At 54.6% G+C, this 17,809-nt stretch overlaps 2 protein-coding genes across 7 annotated transcripts in view; both read left to right on the forward strand.

Annotated features, from left to right (window-relative positions):
• Cabin1 (calcineurin binding protein 1) overlaps positions 1-5,372 on the forward strand; it is a 112,064-nt gene extending 106,692 nt beyond the window's left edge. For all 5 annotated transcript variants that reach the window (XM_027394218.2, XM_027394216.2, XM_027394217.2 and 2 more), the window contains 3 exons: positions 3,416-3,580; positions 4,438-4,664; positions 4,832-5,372. In XM_027394218.2, the coding sequence (XP_027250019.1) occupies positions 3,416-3,580; positions 4,438-4,664; positions 4,832-4,981 (542 nt within the window). In that variant the 3' untranslated portion in view covers positions 4,982-5,372. The remainder of the gene's footprint in view (positions 1-3,415; positions 3,581-4,437; positions 4,665-4,831) is intronic.
• A 2,263-nt stretch (positions 5,373-7,635) lies between these two features.
• On the forward strand, positions 7,636-14,964 carry Susd2 (sushi domain containing 2). 2 transcript variants are annotated; one of them, XM_027394220.2, is made up of 15 exons: positions 7,636-7,705; positions 8,920-9,127; positions 9,325-9,476; positions 9,959-10,126; positions 10,616-10,790; positions 10,914-11,115; positions 11,297-11,382; positions 11,465-11,733; positions 11,828-11,971; positions 12,073-12,231; positions 13,111-13,359; positions 13,492-13,764; positions 13,869-14,045; positions 14,130-14,235; positions 14,350-14,964. In XM_027394220.2, exons 1-15 carry the CDS (start codon positions 7,636-7,638, stop codon positions 14,372-14,374), a joined length of 2,463 nt encoding a protein of 820 aa, XP_027250021.1. In that variant the 3' UTR covers positions 14,375-14,964. The 2 variants fall into 2 exon arrangements, with proteins under 2 accessions (XP_027250021.1, XP_035307746.1); XM_035451855.1 differs by lacking the exons at positions 8,920-9,127; positions 9,325-9,476.
• The last annotated feature ends 2,845 nt before the right edge of the window (positions 14,965-17,809 follow it).

The following is a 17,809-nucleotide window of genomic DNA, read 5'->3' on the forward strand; positions in this document are numbered from 1 at the left end:
GAGGTGGCACCGGCTGGCTTAATCAGGCGGGAGCTCTCAGCGTGGCAGGCAAGCAGGAACTTTCTTTCCTAGGAGGAAAAGGCATCAAGATAGCACACACGGGAAGGGAGTAGGTAAGGCACCATCCTCCTCACTGGTGCAGATACTCCTTGGGCATTTCCCTGTTGATTCCCAGGACCCTGGTACCATAGCCAGGCTCCAGAGACCCTAAAAGAGCTAAGATGTTCTCTAAGTAGCTTGCTGCCCCAACCAAAGACCAGTCTGCCCACCCTCCTTTCTCTTACGTTTCGAGACCTGGTCTGTGTGCTGGACACCCTAGTTTCAAGGTCCCCTGCCCATACCTGGAGCCATCCCTTAGGGCTTGCTTGTGGTTTTGAGTCACATCTGAGGCTGCTGCCTGCAGCCGTGACTGTGTGGTCTCCCCTCTCATCTGCACATCTGCTAGCCTCGGACTGCTCAGTGACAGGCCCGGAGGTTTCATGCACTCCCTGGGTTACATTGTGATTTGTGCCTGTGTAGGAACCCAGTTCTTCACAGTTGTGCTCTCTGTCACGATTTGTTCTAGAGGATCCTCTGAAAGCCACAGACCAGAGCAGTAAAGATCTGGGGTGGGCTCAGGCTGGCATGCACGAAGGCGCCACACCGAACAGTCAGAAAGCTGCAAGTGACAGTTCCACCTCCAGGTGTCTGATCACAGCTCCTCACACTTAGCAAACAAACGAAGCCACAGTGTGTGGTAGTAAGTTCCAAGTGCAGGAGGCACAGGAAAGTTAGTTGCTATTAGTGGGTCATTCAGGCCCCCAAAGACCTAGCCTGCTCCTCACCTCAGGTTGTCTTACCCTCTGCTTATCCCATGTGTCCCATGACTTTACAGAGTCTGGGGATTGGGCTCCAGACCAGTGTTGGGGATGAAATATTCCTAGTTCAAGGTCTCCTATGCCGTTGCATTCAGGTCATTAGCTGATCACCTGAGTGTGTAACAGCCCCAGGTTCTTAATGGGGCCTCTTCCCTCATGGGTCTCTTTGTAGACAATCTAGTGTTCTGCTAGAGGAAGAAGGAAGCCGTAGCATCTCTTGCAACCTAGTTTCAGAAGTTGAGCATCGCTGGGCCACACACTGCCCTTTGAGTCTATTGGTGTCAGCTGTTCTGGTAGATACATCCAGTAGACATCAAGACCACTTGAAGGCTGGCTGCCTGTATTCCTCCTCTCCCTCACCTCTCTGCCTCCAAGCAAGATCCCACAGTTCACATCTTCTCTTTGGAGGTTAGCTCTGGGAAAGAGTACCTATTTCTAGGTGTATATTTACCAGAGTTAATCCCCCAAAACTAGACTAAATGGCTTTTTACCACAGTGGCACTCTAATAAACATGGGATAGAGACTGCCCTCAGCAAAAACTTGTGTCCACTCGCATCCCCTAACCAGCTGCCAGAACTGATGCTGTGGGCATTGTCCATGGACACCAGAGCTTCCTGGGGGTGATATTGGGACCAGTTTGGGACAGACATGTCTCTTTAAGTCCATACCCTACATCTCTGGAATTAGTTGAACCTTTGTGGAAAGAGTGCCTCACCAGCCGGTTCCAAATTCCTGACTGGCCAGTGGTAGCAGCGTGGCTGGGTCCGCTGTTCCTATAGAGCCTGCTTGCAGAAGCCCTCAGTGACAGACTTCAACAGCAAACAGAAAGTAGGGCTAAGCGAAGGCTGAGACACCTGAGAACACAGATGCTTACGGGACGGACAACCTTCCAAGGAACTTAGGGGTGGGCAAGCCAGGAGGGCAGCTACTGAGGAGACCCAACTGGGTGCTTTCCCCAAGGCAGACAGCTCTGCCTGCCTCCCATGCTGCCCCAGCTTCTCTTTCTGCTGCTGCCTGCTCAAGTAGCCCAGACTATGCCTGAGCCCACCTCAGAGGAGTCATCTAGAAAGATGGGTACTTTTGTGGGGTTTTGCTTTAGCTTTTTGAGCAGGGTCTCAAGTACTCCAGGCTGGCCTCTAGCTTGTCACAGTCATCCTTGTCTCTACCCACCAAGTGCTGAAATTATAGGCACGGGCCTTCACACCCAACTCAAAGACAGACATTTCTTCTCCCTACCTGTGAATCCTGACCCCCACCTCTCCTGCTTAAGGGGTCATCTGGAGTGCTGCCCCCTATGGACAGATACCGTATTGGGTCAGGACTCAGGGAAGGCAGCTTGGTGGGTGTGTACCCTAGCTTTCTATCTTGCAAATAGAAGGTGGTGCTGGGGATGCTACAGAACCCTGAGGTGCTCCATGCTGCTAGTCATTGCCTATGACCTAAACCGCCAGGCATTGAAAACAAGAGGGGGAGTGGCTCAGGTCAGGTCTTCTCCAACTTGGGTGTGGTGGTACATACCTTCCTCAGGAGGCTGAAACTGGATAATCTATCCCATGAACCTCTCTCCTGGGCCCCATAGCAAGAACTCCTCTTTAAGAAAGAGATGGGAGAGAGGAGACCTCTGGACCAGCTCTGGAGATTTAGGTGGGACAGTTCTGTGGCACTCAGGCCCTGGCCTTTTCCCTGCTGGAAGAGGATGGCTGTTCCTGGCAGAAGCCTGGGGGGCAGGGTGAGAGCTGGGCAGATAGTGTCCCTGAGTGAGCAGGAAGGAGGGAGCACCTGCAAGTCCACTACAAACTTCAAGGAGGTGAGAGACAGATCCTAACTAGTAATAGAGGTATGCTGTTGTCCCTAGTTCCATCCAGTCTTTCGCACATGTGACTACTTCCAAGCCCTTGGCTTGTGCCAGGGAAGGAGGGATTTGGCCTAGCAGGAAGATGTGGTGCCCTTGTGTTCTCTGTCTACTTTGGTCTTAGTTAATGGCTTGGATGGTTTTGACTCCGGTTGTGATTGCCATTCCTATGAGCCAGGAAGAGGGATAGGCACCTCACACATAAGCCTGCCCCTGACAGCCATGAGGTGAGGCTTTACCCAGGCCAAGAGCTGAGTTCCTGTGAGCAGCTGAGACAGGGCACAGATGTAGTCTCACTAGCCACTCAGTTATGCGGGCCCCTCAAGACCTCTTAGCCAGGGTTCCCAAAGACCCTCACTCAGGATGGAAGGACAAGGCGCCAGCCCAAAAAGACTAGGCAGGGCTCTGCTTATGTCAGGAACAGCTGCCCAGCTTGGCCTCTCTCCCTCCCCTTGAGGTGTGATAGATATCTTGAAATTATCTGTCTGTGCCTTCGTGCAGCTGTCCCAGAAGAATGCTTGCTGCTTCCTGGTTCCTGTGGGGATGGGGAGACACCTAATCCCAAAGTACCCATGTTGGCCATGTGTTCTAGGGCATAGTCTGGGCCTACAAGGCCTGTCTCACTAGTGTGGGGATCTGGGAAGGGGACCTGCCCTCACCCCATGAAATGGGGGTGTAACCTGCAGTTGGCCTGTGTCTCCATAGAGGGTGAAGAGCAATCAGGAGCGACAGAAGGTACCAGCTTCCCACCCCAAGAACCACGGCACAGTCACCAGATGAAAATGGCTGCCACAGGGCCCCTGGCTGAGCAGCACTGCTGGTCAGTGGAGGCTGCTGGCCAGACTGGTGCCGAGCCCACCTGTAGCCAAGGTAAGGCCAGTTGAGAGCAGCCCAGCACCAGCTCCCACCAGGCTGCTCTCAGATGACAGCCGAAGGTGGGCTTCCCCACAGAGGAGCCGGCTTGGTAGATTGAAGGATAGAACCTAGCAAGGGACTATTATTGTGACCCTAAAGCCTCCTTTCACCTCAGCTCCACAGAAGGGTCCTACCGGTAGGGTTTGGAGTTCTGTATGGGGAGGAGCTTGGGCCTGTCACTGAGGTTTCTCTGTGGGAATCCACCAGCCACTCTACTGGTCGGGCCCCTTGAGACCACTTGGCCAGGTCTCCCATATACCACTCAGGATGGAAGGACATGGCGCCAGCCCATGAACACCGGGCAGGGCTCTGGATAAGCTCCCACTCCTTTTAAAGAGATGAGGCTAAAAGAATGTGGAGCCTTGCCAGGGCAACTGGGTTATTCCCAGTTCACGCAGCTCCCTTGAGGCTGCCAGGTCCCAGATCTGCAGTCTGCCATGGCCTTGGCTGCCTCCAGGAGGCTCAGCTCCTTACTCATCCTGCAGTGAGAGGAAAAGTATATACTGGGCCCCCTGGAGTGGAATAGCTCAGAAGATACAACGGTTGTGTCATCTTGGTGATGAGGGACCCTTCCGAATCCCTGGGAAATCTCAGAGGGACTGCTGGAGTCCACTGATGCTCCTCAAAGCCCAGGGTGCTCCTCGTTGCAAGGCTAGCATGCTAAGGTCTGCAACCCGAGGTGAGCCCAGGACCCTTACGTCAATGTAGGCAGAAGGCCAGAAAAGGATCCATGGTGTGGGCCCACTGAGTTCTTAGCAAAGAGACAGGCAGACTGAGGCTGAGTGAACTCAAACTCTGTGGTCTCCTAACAGCCACCAGCACTAAGGTCCCCAGCATCGGAAGTACCCAGACACCCGAGAGCCATCAAGGCAAGGCTGAGTCCAGCAGGACCAAATCCCGCCTCCTGTCCAACATGCCAAAGCTGGTGATCCCCTCGGCCACCACCAAGTTCCCCCCTGAGATCACCGTCACACCACCTACCCCGACCCTGCTTTCCCCCAAAGGCAGCATCTCCGAGGAGACCAAGCAGAAGCTGAAGGTGACTGTGGGTACTAGGCAGGAGGCCTGGTGTAGGGGCTCATGGTACTGGCGGTCTGGGAAGGGACTTGAGTTACAGGGAGGCCTGGCTGAGAATTTGGTTCATGTCAAGAGGGTTAGGGTAAGGCCAGTCACTCCTGACCATGTTCTGCCCTACCCTGTGTGCAGTCAGCCATCCTGTCCGCCCAGTCAGCTGCCAATGTGAGGAAGGAGAGCCTGTGCCAGCCAGCCCTGGAGGTTCTGGAGACATCCAGCCAGGAGTCTTCACTGGAGAGTGAGACAGACGAGGATGACGACTACATGATGATGGACATGTGAGGGCCCCACCCAGAGCCCTAACAGTCAGGCCTGGGATCCCTGTGGGCCAGACCCTGGGACGGCCAGAAGCCCATGTGAAGGTACCATTTCCCATGGCTTCCTAAGCCTGCCCAGCCCCCTCTTTACAGCATCCTGCTCTGGTTGAGCTGTCCACACCCAGTGTGTTAGCCCAGAGGAAGATGAGACATGTCTTAGGCACATGAGGATGAACTGGTTGTGGTCTGCACAGAAGGGCCGGCACTTTTGTTTTGTTTTGTGAATATTGACTTTCTTTACAAGCCCGTGCCCCCCTGGCCAGGCCCACAGTTCATTGCCAAGACATCGAGAGCCTAGCTCACACCATATACCCTTTTTGTCATTGTTCTTTTCTAATAAAGCTGAGAAAATGGTCTTTGCTTCTCTGCTTACTCTGGGGGGGGGGGTGTGCTCACATGGTACAGGGATTAATTACACGGTGTGTGGGGGGGAGGCAAATTACTGTTCAAAAGCCCCTGGATGACTGGGGAGCTCCTGTAGTGTAAGGACACAAAGAAAGAAGACCCTGTGTGATGCCAAGGAGTTAACAGAAGGGCACAGTGGGGGTGAAAGCAGCTCAGGAGCAGGGGGTGTCCCTCCTCATAGTTCCTCCCTGACAGTATCAGCTACACCAGTGTGGAGCCCGGACAGAATGCATGGGGGCTGCAGAATTGCCTTAGTTGTCAAGAGCACCAACTGCTCTGCCAGGATCAGTGCCCAGCACACACATGGCAGTCCACATCCAGCCCTAACTCCAGTTCTAGGAAATGCAGTGCTCCCTTCTGGCTTCACCAGGCACTGCACCCGTGTGCACACAGACATACATGCAGCAAATCAAAAGCGCGAGGTCTGGGGAGAGAGACGAGACCCTGCTGCGTAACCAGACAGGCAGCCATGCCACAGCCTCCTGAGCAACTACACAGCACTTGGCTGAAACTTTTTTTTTTTTTTTTTTTTTTTTTTTTTGTGGCTTTGGAGATGTCCTGGAACTACCTCTTGTAGACCAGGCTGGTCTTGAACTCACAGAGATCCACCTACCTCTGCCTCCCGAGTGCTGGGATTAAAGGCGTGCGCCACCAACGCCCAGCTAAAAGTTAACTTTTAAGACCACAACACGACAGATCATGATACTGGCCCTTTCCCTTTCCTGTGCTCCATGCCATTTATTTTGGAGATACTTAGGTTCCAGGGGCTCATACCTGCCTGTTACAACTGTCACCGACACCACTTCAGAGTCCTCTTTGTCTCTCCTCAAAAAGCTCTAGGCCAGAATGGAGATGAAGGGTACTTTTGTGCCTTCATGGGCTGAGCACATACCCTCAACTGAGAAGGAAGAAACTGTAGACTAGACCCTAGATTCCCTAATCCAGGCCCTTTGCAGCTAGAAACATGGCAACCCAAGATAAGTCCTCAGACCAGCCACCTGAAGAGCCAAGAAACCAGGGACTGCAGTCACTCATCGGAGCACCTCCACCTACCCAGACCCCCACCAGCCATGGTAGGGAGAACCCTCAGACCCAGGCCTGGGTGCTGGCACAGGCTATTCCCTGCCATGGGACCTGTGTGCACACAAAGGTATCCACCCAGAGCACCCTGTGGCTTGGGAGATTTTCTTCCCCCTCTGCAAGGTGTGTGTGACGGCCTTGGAAGACTTGTCACCACACATGCCTTGTGGTGTAGTGGGAACACTCCTAAGCACAAGTTTCTTCAGATACTCAAGGGAGATCCACAGGTGACCTCCAGAGGTACTAGTTACTAAGAAAGGACAAGGCCCATAGAACAATGGGCTGGCTGACACCCAGGACCAGAGGAGGATCACAGACCAGATGACTTCAGCTCATAAGCCAGCCTGCCTAGCTCCTCCTGTGAGGCCAGCCACACTGTGTCTGCATTGAGAAACCTCAGCTTCCCTGTCCTAATGGCTAGCCCAGGTGACAGACCCAGGCTTGGGGGCCTGCATGGGCCACCCTGGCGTCAATGACTCCCAGAAGCCGCTAGAGGCTCTCCATCATGCTCCTTCCTCCTCTGCAGAAGCTTAGAGAAGCCAGAACAGGGTATGTTGCCAATAATGACAACACTGGGGCTAGGCTGGCCTCAGCTCTGGGTGGTAACTGAAGCCTGCTGCGAATCAGAAGTGGCCCAGTCTCAAGTCCATGCTGTGCACTGCACGACAGGCAGATTAACTCCTTGCTCCACCTCTGCCTGTCAGACACCTCCCTAAGGAAAACAGAGGTCTAGGTCTGTCCTGAGAGGACCAGGACTGCGACACCCGCCCTGCAGAAGCCTTGCACACAAGACTGGACTGTGTGACCCAGGGTCTGAGCTGCCTGGAGACATCTGGCTTCTCATGTGCCAAAGGTCTTCATTTCTGGGCACTCCAGCCCCTCATTCTCACACAGGGTCCCAAGGCTGTGATGATGGGACAAGAATGTGCTAACTAGGCAGATCAGGCTCTGCTGGTCTCTGGGCACCTGTGGACTTTGAGAGGAGGGGGGAAGGAAGGGGAGAGAGAAGGGGAGGAGTGGTGCCGCAGAACGCTGGGCGGGGCTGGTAGGCGGGGCCAGGCCAGCAGGGAGGGAGCCTGTCAAACAATCTCTAAGCCACTGTGCTGCCTGCTGGTTGCACTCACGGGACACACCATGAAGCTGGCCCTCCTGCCTTGGATTTTGATGCTGCTGGTGACAATCCCAGGCCCCAGGCTCACAGCAGGTATGCCCCACTCTGCCCTTCTGACACCTCCCTGTTCATCTGCCTGAGCAGGCGGGCAGGCAGGCCTTGAGCAGATACCCCTCTGGGTTCAGCGTCTGCCCATCTGGCAGTCCATCTGGTGCTGTGCTGGGAAGTACTGGCAAGAAATTCTGAGGCTTCTGCTTCTAGACATTTCTGGTGGAAATGGGAGGTCTGGTTGAACCCCAAACCTGAGCTCTTGAAGAAAATGCAACCTAGGAGGGAAGCAGGGGAGACTGAAGAGCCCTTGGCCTGCATTCCGAACCCAGTGAAGGGTGTTATGACACAGGGAGCCCCGGCCTCTGTCTGTCGCTGTGCTGGTCCTTATTATCTGAATCCAGAAAGTCTAGCAAGAAGGCTGAGCTTACAGCCAGAGCCTTCCCCTGAGCTGAGCTGGGAGTTACCGGCCCACAGTCTCCTGCCTCACCCCACCTTCCATTGCAGGAAAGTGTCACCACCCTTCTGCCACCTTTATCTCGGAGCATCTTGAAGCATCTTCCCACGCCCCTTGCCATCATTAAATCCTTAGCCAATAAATATTTATTGCTACTCTTGAGTGAAGTGCTCCACTTAGTGAAGTGGGACTCGTGGCTTAGGCCCAGGCCTGACCCCTGGTGGACCTCCTTCACCAAGGGCCTGGGAAGGGCCAGGTAGGAGAGGAGATTCGGTCTGACCTGGGAAGTTAACACCCCACTCCAGTCATGGCCTTGCAGCCCTGGGGCTGAAATATAGCCCTGCCACAGGTCTCCACAGCCCACAGAGGAAAGCCTGGACAGGATGTTCACAGTTCCTAGGGTGTATTCCCGACTGCATTGTGCTGGAATCCCCACTGGAATGTACCCCCATCCCCTAAAAGGGAGTGTCCTGGCTGCCTTCGCAGAGGGTGGGGCTCTCTGGGATTCAATTGGTTCCCTACCCCCAGAAAGAGATGGCAAAAGCTCCACCCAGATACCATTCCCTCCTAGACCTTGAATGGGACTCTCTGTGGCTATGTGCCCCCAGGCAAGCAAGAGGACCCTTTTCTAGCCATCGGGAAGCCAATCCATTACCTGTGCTGAGATGGAACCTAGCCCACAGGGCCCATGGCTTTCCACTGTGTCATTTGGTAGCCCCAGCAATAGCTTCTCATGGAGCCCTGGGCAAACAGGCCCAGTGTAGGGTAATTGACCCCAGTACACAGGGCTTTTCTTCCCCAGGTGCCCGGGGGAGCTGCTCCCTGCGCTGTGGGGAGCAGGGTGGACCCTGCTCTTGTCACCCAACCTGCTCGGGCCTTGGCACCTGTTGTGAAGACATTCTAAACTACTGCCTCGAGATTTCACCCTCCTCGGGCTCCATGATGGGTGGCAAAGACTTCGTGGTGCAGCATTTAGTGTGGCATGGATCTACTGACAGAGTCATTTGCAGGTGGGGCGGGGGGCGGGGGGGTGACGACTAAGCAGCTGGGTCATCGGGGCTCCCATACTCCCAGGCCCATGTATGGAGGGGGCCCCAGAGGTAGTACCCTGGGACCAAGGGCAGGCAGGAGGGCACAGGGACACCTAGCCTAACCCATTCCTTCAGAGCTGTGGGCTCAGGCTGGCTCTACCCTCTCTGCCCCTCAGGTTTAAGGACAGTGTCCAGACCCTAGGCTACGTCGACAACTTGAATCGAGTGCACTGTATATCACCCTTGCTGTATGAAAGTGGCCACATTCCCTTCACCATCTCGCTGGACAATGGCCGTTCCTTCCCTCATGCAGGCACTTGGCTAGCCGGTGAGCCCTCATTCTGCCAAGTTGGTCTAGGCTGTAAGCCCACAGACCCCACCCTGTCTGAGCCCTGGTTTCCATCTGCAACCCAAGGGCAGGGGACTTTCCCCAATGCTAATCCATGTACTCTGATACTAGACCTAGTCTGCCTACCTGTCTCTCTGGCTGGACCAGTCCCTTGGGCAAGGATTTCTGTCATTCACTACTCCACCTCTGGCATCGAGGCCAGAGTCCCAGCCCATAAAGGAGTTGGAGCTGTGGGGTCCCCATCTGGCCCCTGATGGTCCCTCAGCAAGGGTCTGCGGAAGGGCCAAATGACAAGTGTGATCTGGCTTGGTTCCTCATCTCTCCTGGTCACAGTGTCTTCCTGCCAAGAGACCCTGAGGGAGACATTGCCTTGTCCCTTTCAGTGTTTGTTATTGAGAGGCTCTCAGAGCCCTCCAGGTGTGCAATTAAGTCTTTACTCTTCCCCACTCGTCCCTGCCCAGCACATCCCTACAAAGTCTCTGAGTCCGAGAAGAGCCAGCTGGTGAATGAGACCCGTTGGCAGTATTACGGCACTTCAGACACCAGCGGGGACCTCAGCCTCACCTGGAACACCTCACTGCTGCCCGTGCAGACTGTCACCATTGAGCTGTGGGGGTATGAGGAGACAGGTAGGGCCTGCCAAGGGCTGGTGGAAGTGTTGAGAACTTCAGACACTCAGATAGGAGGAAATGAATCCCAGGAGGGGAAGGAGGCAGGGGTTTGGGAAGCAGTTTGCAAGTGGAAGGGAAGAAGGGGTTTTCAGGCCAGTGTAGTAAATGAGGAGGGTTTTGCGGATAGAGGGAAATAACAGCAGTAACTTCCAGCATGCATGGAGGACCCCAGAACCAGTAGGAGTATTAGATGGAGTGTACAGAAGACAGGAGCAGCCACCTCCACTCCATCTCCTCTAAGCCTGTCATGGACCAGAGCTGGCGATTCAAGTGTGTCCCCATTGGTCACCCAAGCTGGGGACCCTGCTGAAACATCAGTGCATGCCTGTCCACAGGGACCATCTTGCTAATCATTTGCTTCCTTTCCATCATTCAAGCTGTCAGTTCCAGAGACTGAGGGAAGGAAGGGGTCTTTGGAGGGCTGACCACGGTCTTCTCTTCCTCTAGGAAAACCCTACTCTGACAACTGGACAGCAAAGTGGTCCTATCTGTACTCTCTGACTAGAAACACCCCCAACAGTGGCTTCTTTACTTTCAAACCAAAACCCGCATCTCCTGAGTACCAGAGGTGGAGAGTGGGTGCCCTGAGGATCAGCAGCAGCAGGAACTACGAAGGACAACAGTAAGGGCCTAGCAGATGATACGCTGGGACCATCTGCCTGCAGACGGCAGAGCTTGCTGTGGAAGACCCAGTGCTCAGGTGCTTGGAAGGCAGCCCCTAGATGGTGCATCATTTCTACCTCAGGGATGTGCTGGCGCTCTGGACCAATGATCATGCACTGGCCTGGCACCTGGGTGACGACTTCCGGGCAGACTCTGTAGCCTGGGCCCGGGAACAGTGCCTGGCCTGGGAGGCACTAGAAGACCAGCTGCCCAACTTCCTGAAGGAGCTTCCGGACTGCCCCTGCACACTGGCCCAGGCCAGGGCTGACTCTGGCCGCTTCTTCGTAAGCCCCTGAACCTATTAGGGCCCCAGAGAGGGAGGAGGACAGGAGGGACCAGCCTCCCTGACTGAGGTAGACAGAGGCCACCAGGAGGTAGGGTGGGATCTGAAGGTCTCCTTGGGGTTGGTTCCCAGGGGAGGGAGGGAATGCAGAGCCCAGGTGACAGTTCCTGAATACCCTGCAGACCGACTATGGCTGTGACATTGAGCAAGGCAGTGTTTGCACCTACCACCCAGGAGCTGTGCACTGTGTGCGCTCCGTGCAGGCCAGGTGAGCTACCCGACCAGGGTTGCGGGACGGGCAGGGTTTCGGGGCAGCCGCCAACAATGGCCCTGACTTGCTCTCACCCTAGTCCCAGGTATGGCTCCGGCCAGCAGTGCTGCTATACTGCAGCAGGCACACAACTCCTGACCTCAGACTCGACGAGCGGCAGCACCCCTGACAGAGGCCATGACTGGGGTGCACCCCCATACCGCACCCCTCCCCGTGTGCCGGGCATGTCCCATTGGCTGTATGATGTCATGAGCTTCTATTACTGCTGTCTCTGGGCACCTGAGTGTTCCCGCTATATGAAACGGCGTCCCTCCAGTGACTGCCGCAGCTACCGACCGCCACGCCTGGGTGGGTGCTGACCTGGGTGCCTGACCGGAAAGGGAGGGTCATGCCTGGCTGGAAAAGTCCAAGGAAATCACCTGACCCTCTGATTTCACCTCAGCCTCTGCCTTTGGGGACCCCCACTTTGTCACCTTTGACGGCACCAGCTTCTCATTCAGCGGAAGCGGCGAGTATGTACTGATAGAGGCCACACTGACTGACCTGAGGGTGCAGGGACGAACCCTGCCAGGGAAAATGCCCAATGGTGAGGCAGGGCCCCATGGTCTCTATTTCGGGGTGGTACTCTTGGGTCACCCAGGGTAGCAGACATGACCCAAAAGAACCCCATCTGCACCCACCACTTAGGCACCCAGGCCCATGGCACAGGGCTGATTGCAGTGGCTGTCCAAGAAGACAATTCAGATGTGGTAGAGGTGCGGCTAGCTAACGGGCCTCAGGCCCTGCAAGTGTTGCTGAACCAGAAGGCACTCAGTTTCACTGAACAGAATTGGATGGACCTGAAGGGTGAGTGACAGAGTGACATGCTCAAACATGATCCAGAGGTCATCCATGACTTTCATGTTGCTCCTAGTCCCCGACCATAGGCTGTGGTAGAATCTGGGGCACAAACACAAAAACAAAGGTTTCTTGGGTCTTGGTGAGGTCAAAATGCACATGGCTACAAGTTGGGGATCCGGGCCCTATTTGGGACTGTTTTAGGCCACAGAGAGCAGCTGCTCAGCCTGAGAGGTCTGTTCTCACACCTCCATATCCAACTGCGATAACCATGGGGCCTGCTCAGAGTCCCCAATGGCCAAGGACTAGAACATAGTCCGCCAGACAGCCCCAGAAGCCTAAGACCACAACCGTGGGACTCAAATCTCCCATGTGGCCACTCGTTCCACTTTCAAAATCCACCGCAAAGACACCAGCCCTACTGATTGAAGAGCACAGGCTGAAAGTGGCAGCTGGGAGCCACAGCAGTAGCATCCAGCTCCCTTACCACCAAGCTATACTGCCCCAGAATTGAGCAATGAAATGGCTCCTGCGGGGATGGGTGAAAGCATCACACACAGAGACCTTCAGGAAGGGCCACACAGCAGGCCAGGCTGTTGTAGTCACATCAGGGATTGACCTGAACATGTAGCCTCAACACGGAAGAGGAGAAGAAATCCCTGCAGGGGTGGCCTTGAGACCCTGTGGAGTCTGGGAGCACACAGACGTGGGATGGGAGTGGCGGCAGGCTAGTCAGCAGGCAATCCTGGATGCATCCCCCTACTTTCCTACAAGTACTATCTACCCTACCCTGGTGCTGTGTCAAGGGCCGGGGGTGGGGTGGGGGTTGGAGTAGGCAGAACACAGGGCCCAAGAGGGCAACCCTAACCCATCTCTACTTGTGGCCAGGCATGTTCCTGTCAGTGGCCTCTGAGGATAAGGTATCAATCATGTTGTCATCGGGGGCTGGCCTCGAGGTCGGTGTACAAGGCCCTTTCCTCAGTGTGACCGTCCTGCTGCCTGAGAAGTTCCTGACTCACACCCGCGGTCTCCTGGGAACTCTCAATGATAACCCCAGTGATGACTTCACCCTGCGCAACGGGCAGGTCCTGCCCCCCAAAGCCAGTGCTCAGCAGGTGTTTCAGTTTGGAGCAGACTGTGAGTGACCTGGTGGAGCAAGCATGGCAGGGAGGGTGAGAAGGGATTGGACGGGGTGACAGTAGATCAAGGAGAGAAACTCGGCTGTGGCAGAGAACTGTACCCACATGAGACTGACCCCTGTCTCCACAGGGGTTGTTTCCAACACCTCTTCCTTGTTCACCTATGACTCTTGGTATCTGGTCTACAAATTCTTGATCCAACCCAAGCATGACCCCAACTTCAAACCACTCTTCCTCGATGAGATCACACTCAGCCCCAGCCAGGCCGAAGAGGTGGACAGACTGTGCGAGGGTGACCATTTCTGCATCCACGATGTGATAAGCACAGGGAACCTGAGTGTGGGCAATGCCACACGGGCGGCCCACCAACTACACCGGCAACGCCTTAAGAGCCTGCAGCCTGGTAGGGGCCGGGAAGGGAGTCAAGGGCTGGACCTCTCAGGTTGTCGAGCATTGTTCAGTGGCTAGCAGCTCAGGCCTGTCCTCTGTGCTCTGCCCCTATCCTAGTGGTGTCTTGTGGCTGGCTACCCCCACCTTCGAATGGGCATAAGGAAGGCTCCAAGTACCTGGTGGACTCCATTGTCCGTTTCAGCTGCAACAGTGGTTACAGCTTGGTAGGGTCAGAGACGAGCATCTGCCGAGCTGATGGTACCTGGTCGATGTCTACCCCAGAGTGTCAACCAGGTGAGGTGCCCCTCCCATGAGCTACTTTGCCTCCACACACCTGTGTCTCCCTTGCCCACTGCCACTTACTCTCATCTCTGCCAGGACGGAGCTACGCAGTGCTGCTGGGTATCATCTTTGGAGGCCTGGGCATAGTGGCCCTGATTTCTATCGTCTATGTGTTGCTGCACCGCCGCAGGAAGGGCAACATGTAAGAGTGTACCCATTCAAGGACATCACTCAAGAACCCCCACCTCTGCCCCTCTTTAGCTCTCTTAGGTCCTAGAAGCGGTTGGTGCCACTTTAAACCCGCTATCCATTACAGGACCATGTGGAGTTCACAGCCCTGAGACAGGAGCACACTTGATTGACAGCATCATGCCATGAGGTCACCAAGACCCAGCCTCCCAGGAGAAGCCCAAGTCATGTGTGCCCTAGTCTGACGATTCCCCCATATAATATCTGTGCCTTCAACACTGCAGACCCCAAACCCGAGGTTCACCACCTGTCCCTCTGACTGTGAGGCATGGTGCCAGATATTCTAACTCCTGAACCTCCCCACTCCTCCATCAATAACCTGCACTCTGTCTAATGGTTATGGCTCTGATTCCTCAGACTTGAGGAATCTCTTCTTGTCCTGTCCTAAAATGGGAATGCCTGTGATCCAAGCCCAAATATTCCTCCATTGGAAGCTTACAAGTCCCTCTCTCCCCAGGGCCTGACACACCAAGGCCTGGCACCTGCCCTCCTGGGAGGTCCCCCAGAGCTGAGCTGCCTTGGCTCTCGTAACAACTTGAGAGCCCTGGTAGGTCCACTCCCACTGTGAGGAGGGGCCTCAGGGCCTGAGCATCCTCCAGAAGAAGAGACACCCTTTGCTCAGCAGGCTTGTACTCCTCCTACCTCTTGCATAGCATACTCAGGAACACCCTTCCCTGCCCGAATGAGAAGAAAACAAGTTCTTCCCACCTCTTCCCTGCTGTGTGTCTGCTTGTGTTAACCACTCTTCCATAGCTGCCTGTATGGTCACTCACACGTAAGAAGAGTCATGGGAACCAATGAAAAGGCCTATGCTTGCAAAAGGCTCAGCAGGGCTGTCACGTTGGGTGCCTCCGGAGATGGAAGAGATGGAAACCCTCTGCCTAGTCCTACCTCCTCCCAGCCAGATGCTCAAGGGCTGGGCATGGTGACACTGTTCCTCTATTGTTTATGAGCTACTGTGCTGCAGGAAGGAGAGAGTCCCTCCCTGGTGTTCCCTGAGAAGCGATGCCTAACACAAGCCTGGCCTGGGCTCCAAATCCTGCCCAGGTGCCATCACTATAAGGGCCATACCCAAGAATCCATGTTCCTCAGCCCAGCGATGTTCAGAAGCTAGGCACAGAACTGAGCCTCTTTTATTTGACAAGCTCACCAAGTCCTAGTCCTGGAGCGAATGTCATGGAAACATGTGTCAGTAGCCAGCAGAAGGACAAGCAGGGACCCAAAGTTCTCCTTTATTGAAGGGCCCCTGAATGAGTGTTCTGAAGGGCTCAGGCAAGGTTGGGTGGGCTCAGACAAAAAGTGTGGCAGAGCTCACCGACTATTAATAGAGTATGGATGCATTTCTGGGACTTAGTATGAGCTGCAATTCCAGGGGAGGCCACATGAGGGCAGAAGAGGGCAGGACCAGTGAATTCTGGCACCAGATCCTAGGTGGTTGGGGATGACAGCCCCTTGCCGGCTTGGTCGTACTCCAGGCCAAGGTCCTTGCACACACCCATGTCCCATAGCCCATCTCCCCCAGACTCAGACTTCTCAGCAAGGTTGTACAGGTGTGTCCAGCTGATACTGGCTAAGTCCAGCCTTCCTACTTATTTAGCTTTACCCATAGCCAGAAGTCCTGGCCAGAAATACAAGAGCTGAGTGGCAAGGGCAGGTCCCTCAGAGGGTTTCCACAAAGGAGAACTGCATGATGGGGCACATTGTATGTAAGCGACTAGGAACTCCAGGCTTGGAGGATGCTAGACAAAGGGGCGGCCTCCTGGGTTCTGACTTCCCAAGCCCCACTGCTGCATTTTTCTATTTCTTTAGGTTTGCAGTTCAGGGCAGGGTAGGACTGAGGGTTTCTGTCTTGGCTATCAGTCTGGTACTTTCTTCTCACAAATAAGGTAAAGCAGGTCTTACCTCCTACTGCCTGAGTCTCCAGAGGGTCCCTGAGCCAAGCTAAGCCAGGCCAGCCACTTGGCAGTTGAGTGAGAGCTTAGCGTCTTAGACAGGGCCTGTACATAGGAGAGCAGGGAGTCCCATTGCAGAGCAGCTGCAGGCCCATCAGAACACGCTGAATGCCAGGACCCCAGGAGCTCGAACCTGAGTGTGACATCATATCTCTAGTCTCAGCTACTTCGGAGAATGGACAGGAGGATTGCTTGAGCTCATTAAGTTTGGGGCCAACCTATGTACCATGGTGAGACCCCTGTCTCTTGGAAAAAAGACAGGTTGGAACCTCAAAACTGGTCAGGGTCACTTCAGCTAAAGGTACAGCCTAAGAACTTGTAGGTTTGCCTGGGGAGCAGTGAGGACAGATGGGGGACACTCAGGGTGTTTCTCTTGCCAGGGCTGAAGCATACAGACTTCATTGTGAGTAAAACATGGCCTACCTTGACCTGCAGTTCTTCCTGATGCAACCCCTGATGGGCCCTAGACCTGTGCCCACACCTCCTGTCTAAAGAAAATGAAAACGGGTGCTCTGGCCCCAAACAGCTATTGTTCTTAGTGCCAAAGACAGGCTGGACTGGGAAGCCCTGAAACCTGACAGGGACTTTCTTAGGGGTCTAGAGAAACCAGGTGCTTGCTCAGCCTGTATGAAGGTGGAAGGTACTAGAGCAAGCAGAGACCCTCAGAGCATCGAAGGACCTTCACCTCAGTGTGGTGTCTCTCTAATGGTAGCCCCAGGGTTTGCAGGAGGGCAACACTGGGAATTTTCAGACTCCAATACCTGGTTGGAGTGAGAATATCCAAAGAAGAAAGGCTGAGTGGATGCTTGCTCCTGCTTCAGCAGCCTACACCCACAGACCCACCTTCCAGCCACACACTGTACTACATTTCCCAGCCTCCCTTGCACCTGGAGTGGTCACATGTCTGAGCAGGACACTTCCAGTCCAAACCCATGAAATCCACTGGCACTTCTCTAGGCTGTTTCCTGCTCTTGTCACCCAAAGGATAACTTTGGAAGCCTTGCCCAGCCTGTGTGCCAGCTAGGTTCCAGCAAGGGAAGGCCTCTCTCACCCCAATCTGTTCAGCCATCCTGTAGAACTCTGAAAACAAGAAATAAACCTCTTTTGGGATCCAGCCACGATGCGTTTGGAGTGGGTATTTGTCGAAACAGGGGGTCCCTCTGAAGATAAATTAGGACGTGGTGGTCCCTGGCACTAGTCCCAACACATAGGAAGTTGAGTTTCAGGCCTGAACTACATACCCTGCTGCAAAATAACTAATTTTTTGAGACAGTCTTCCTATGTAGCCTTGGCTAGCCTAGAGCTTGATATGCAAACCAGGCTGGCCTTGAACTCCTAGAGATCCACTTGCCTCTGCTTCCTGAGTGCTGGGATTAAAGTTGTGCACCAGCGTAAAAACATATTAAACACCAGAAAGAGAGCTATGAAAACCTGGCCTTGCATTTTCCGCTGGCTTTCAAACTAAATGTAAAGGCTAAAGCAGCCTCCGGTTGAGAAGCATTTTACTGAACACGGCAGCAGCTGGGGACCCCCTGCTACTTCACACACCTCAGCAGCAGGCAATCAGGACTGGTT

This window comes from Cricetulus griseus (genome assembly GCF_003668045.3).
Source record: "Cricetulus griseus strain 17A/GY chromosome 1 unlocalized genomic scaffold, alternate assembly CriGri-PICRH-1.0 chr1_0, whole genome shotgun sequence".
In the NCBI taxonomy this organism is placed as follows: domain Eukaryota; kingdom Metazoa; phylum Chordata; class Mammalia; order Rodentia; family Cricetidae; genus Cricetulus; species Cricetulus griseus.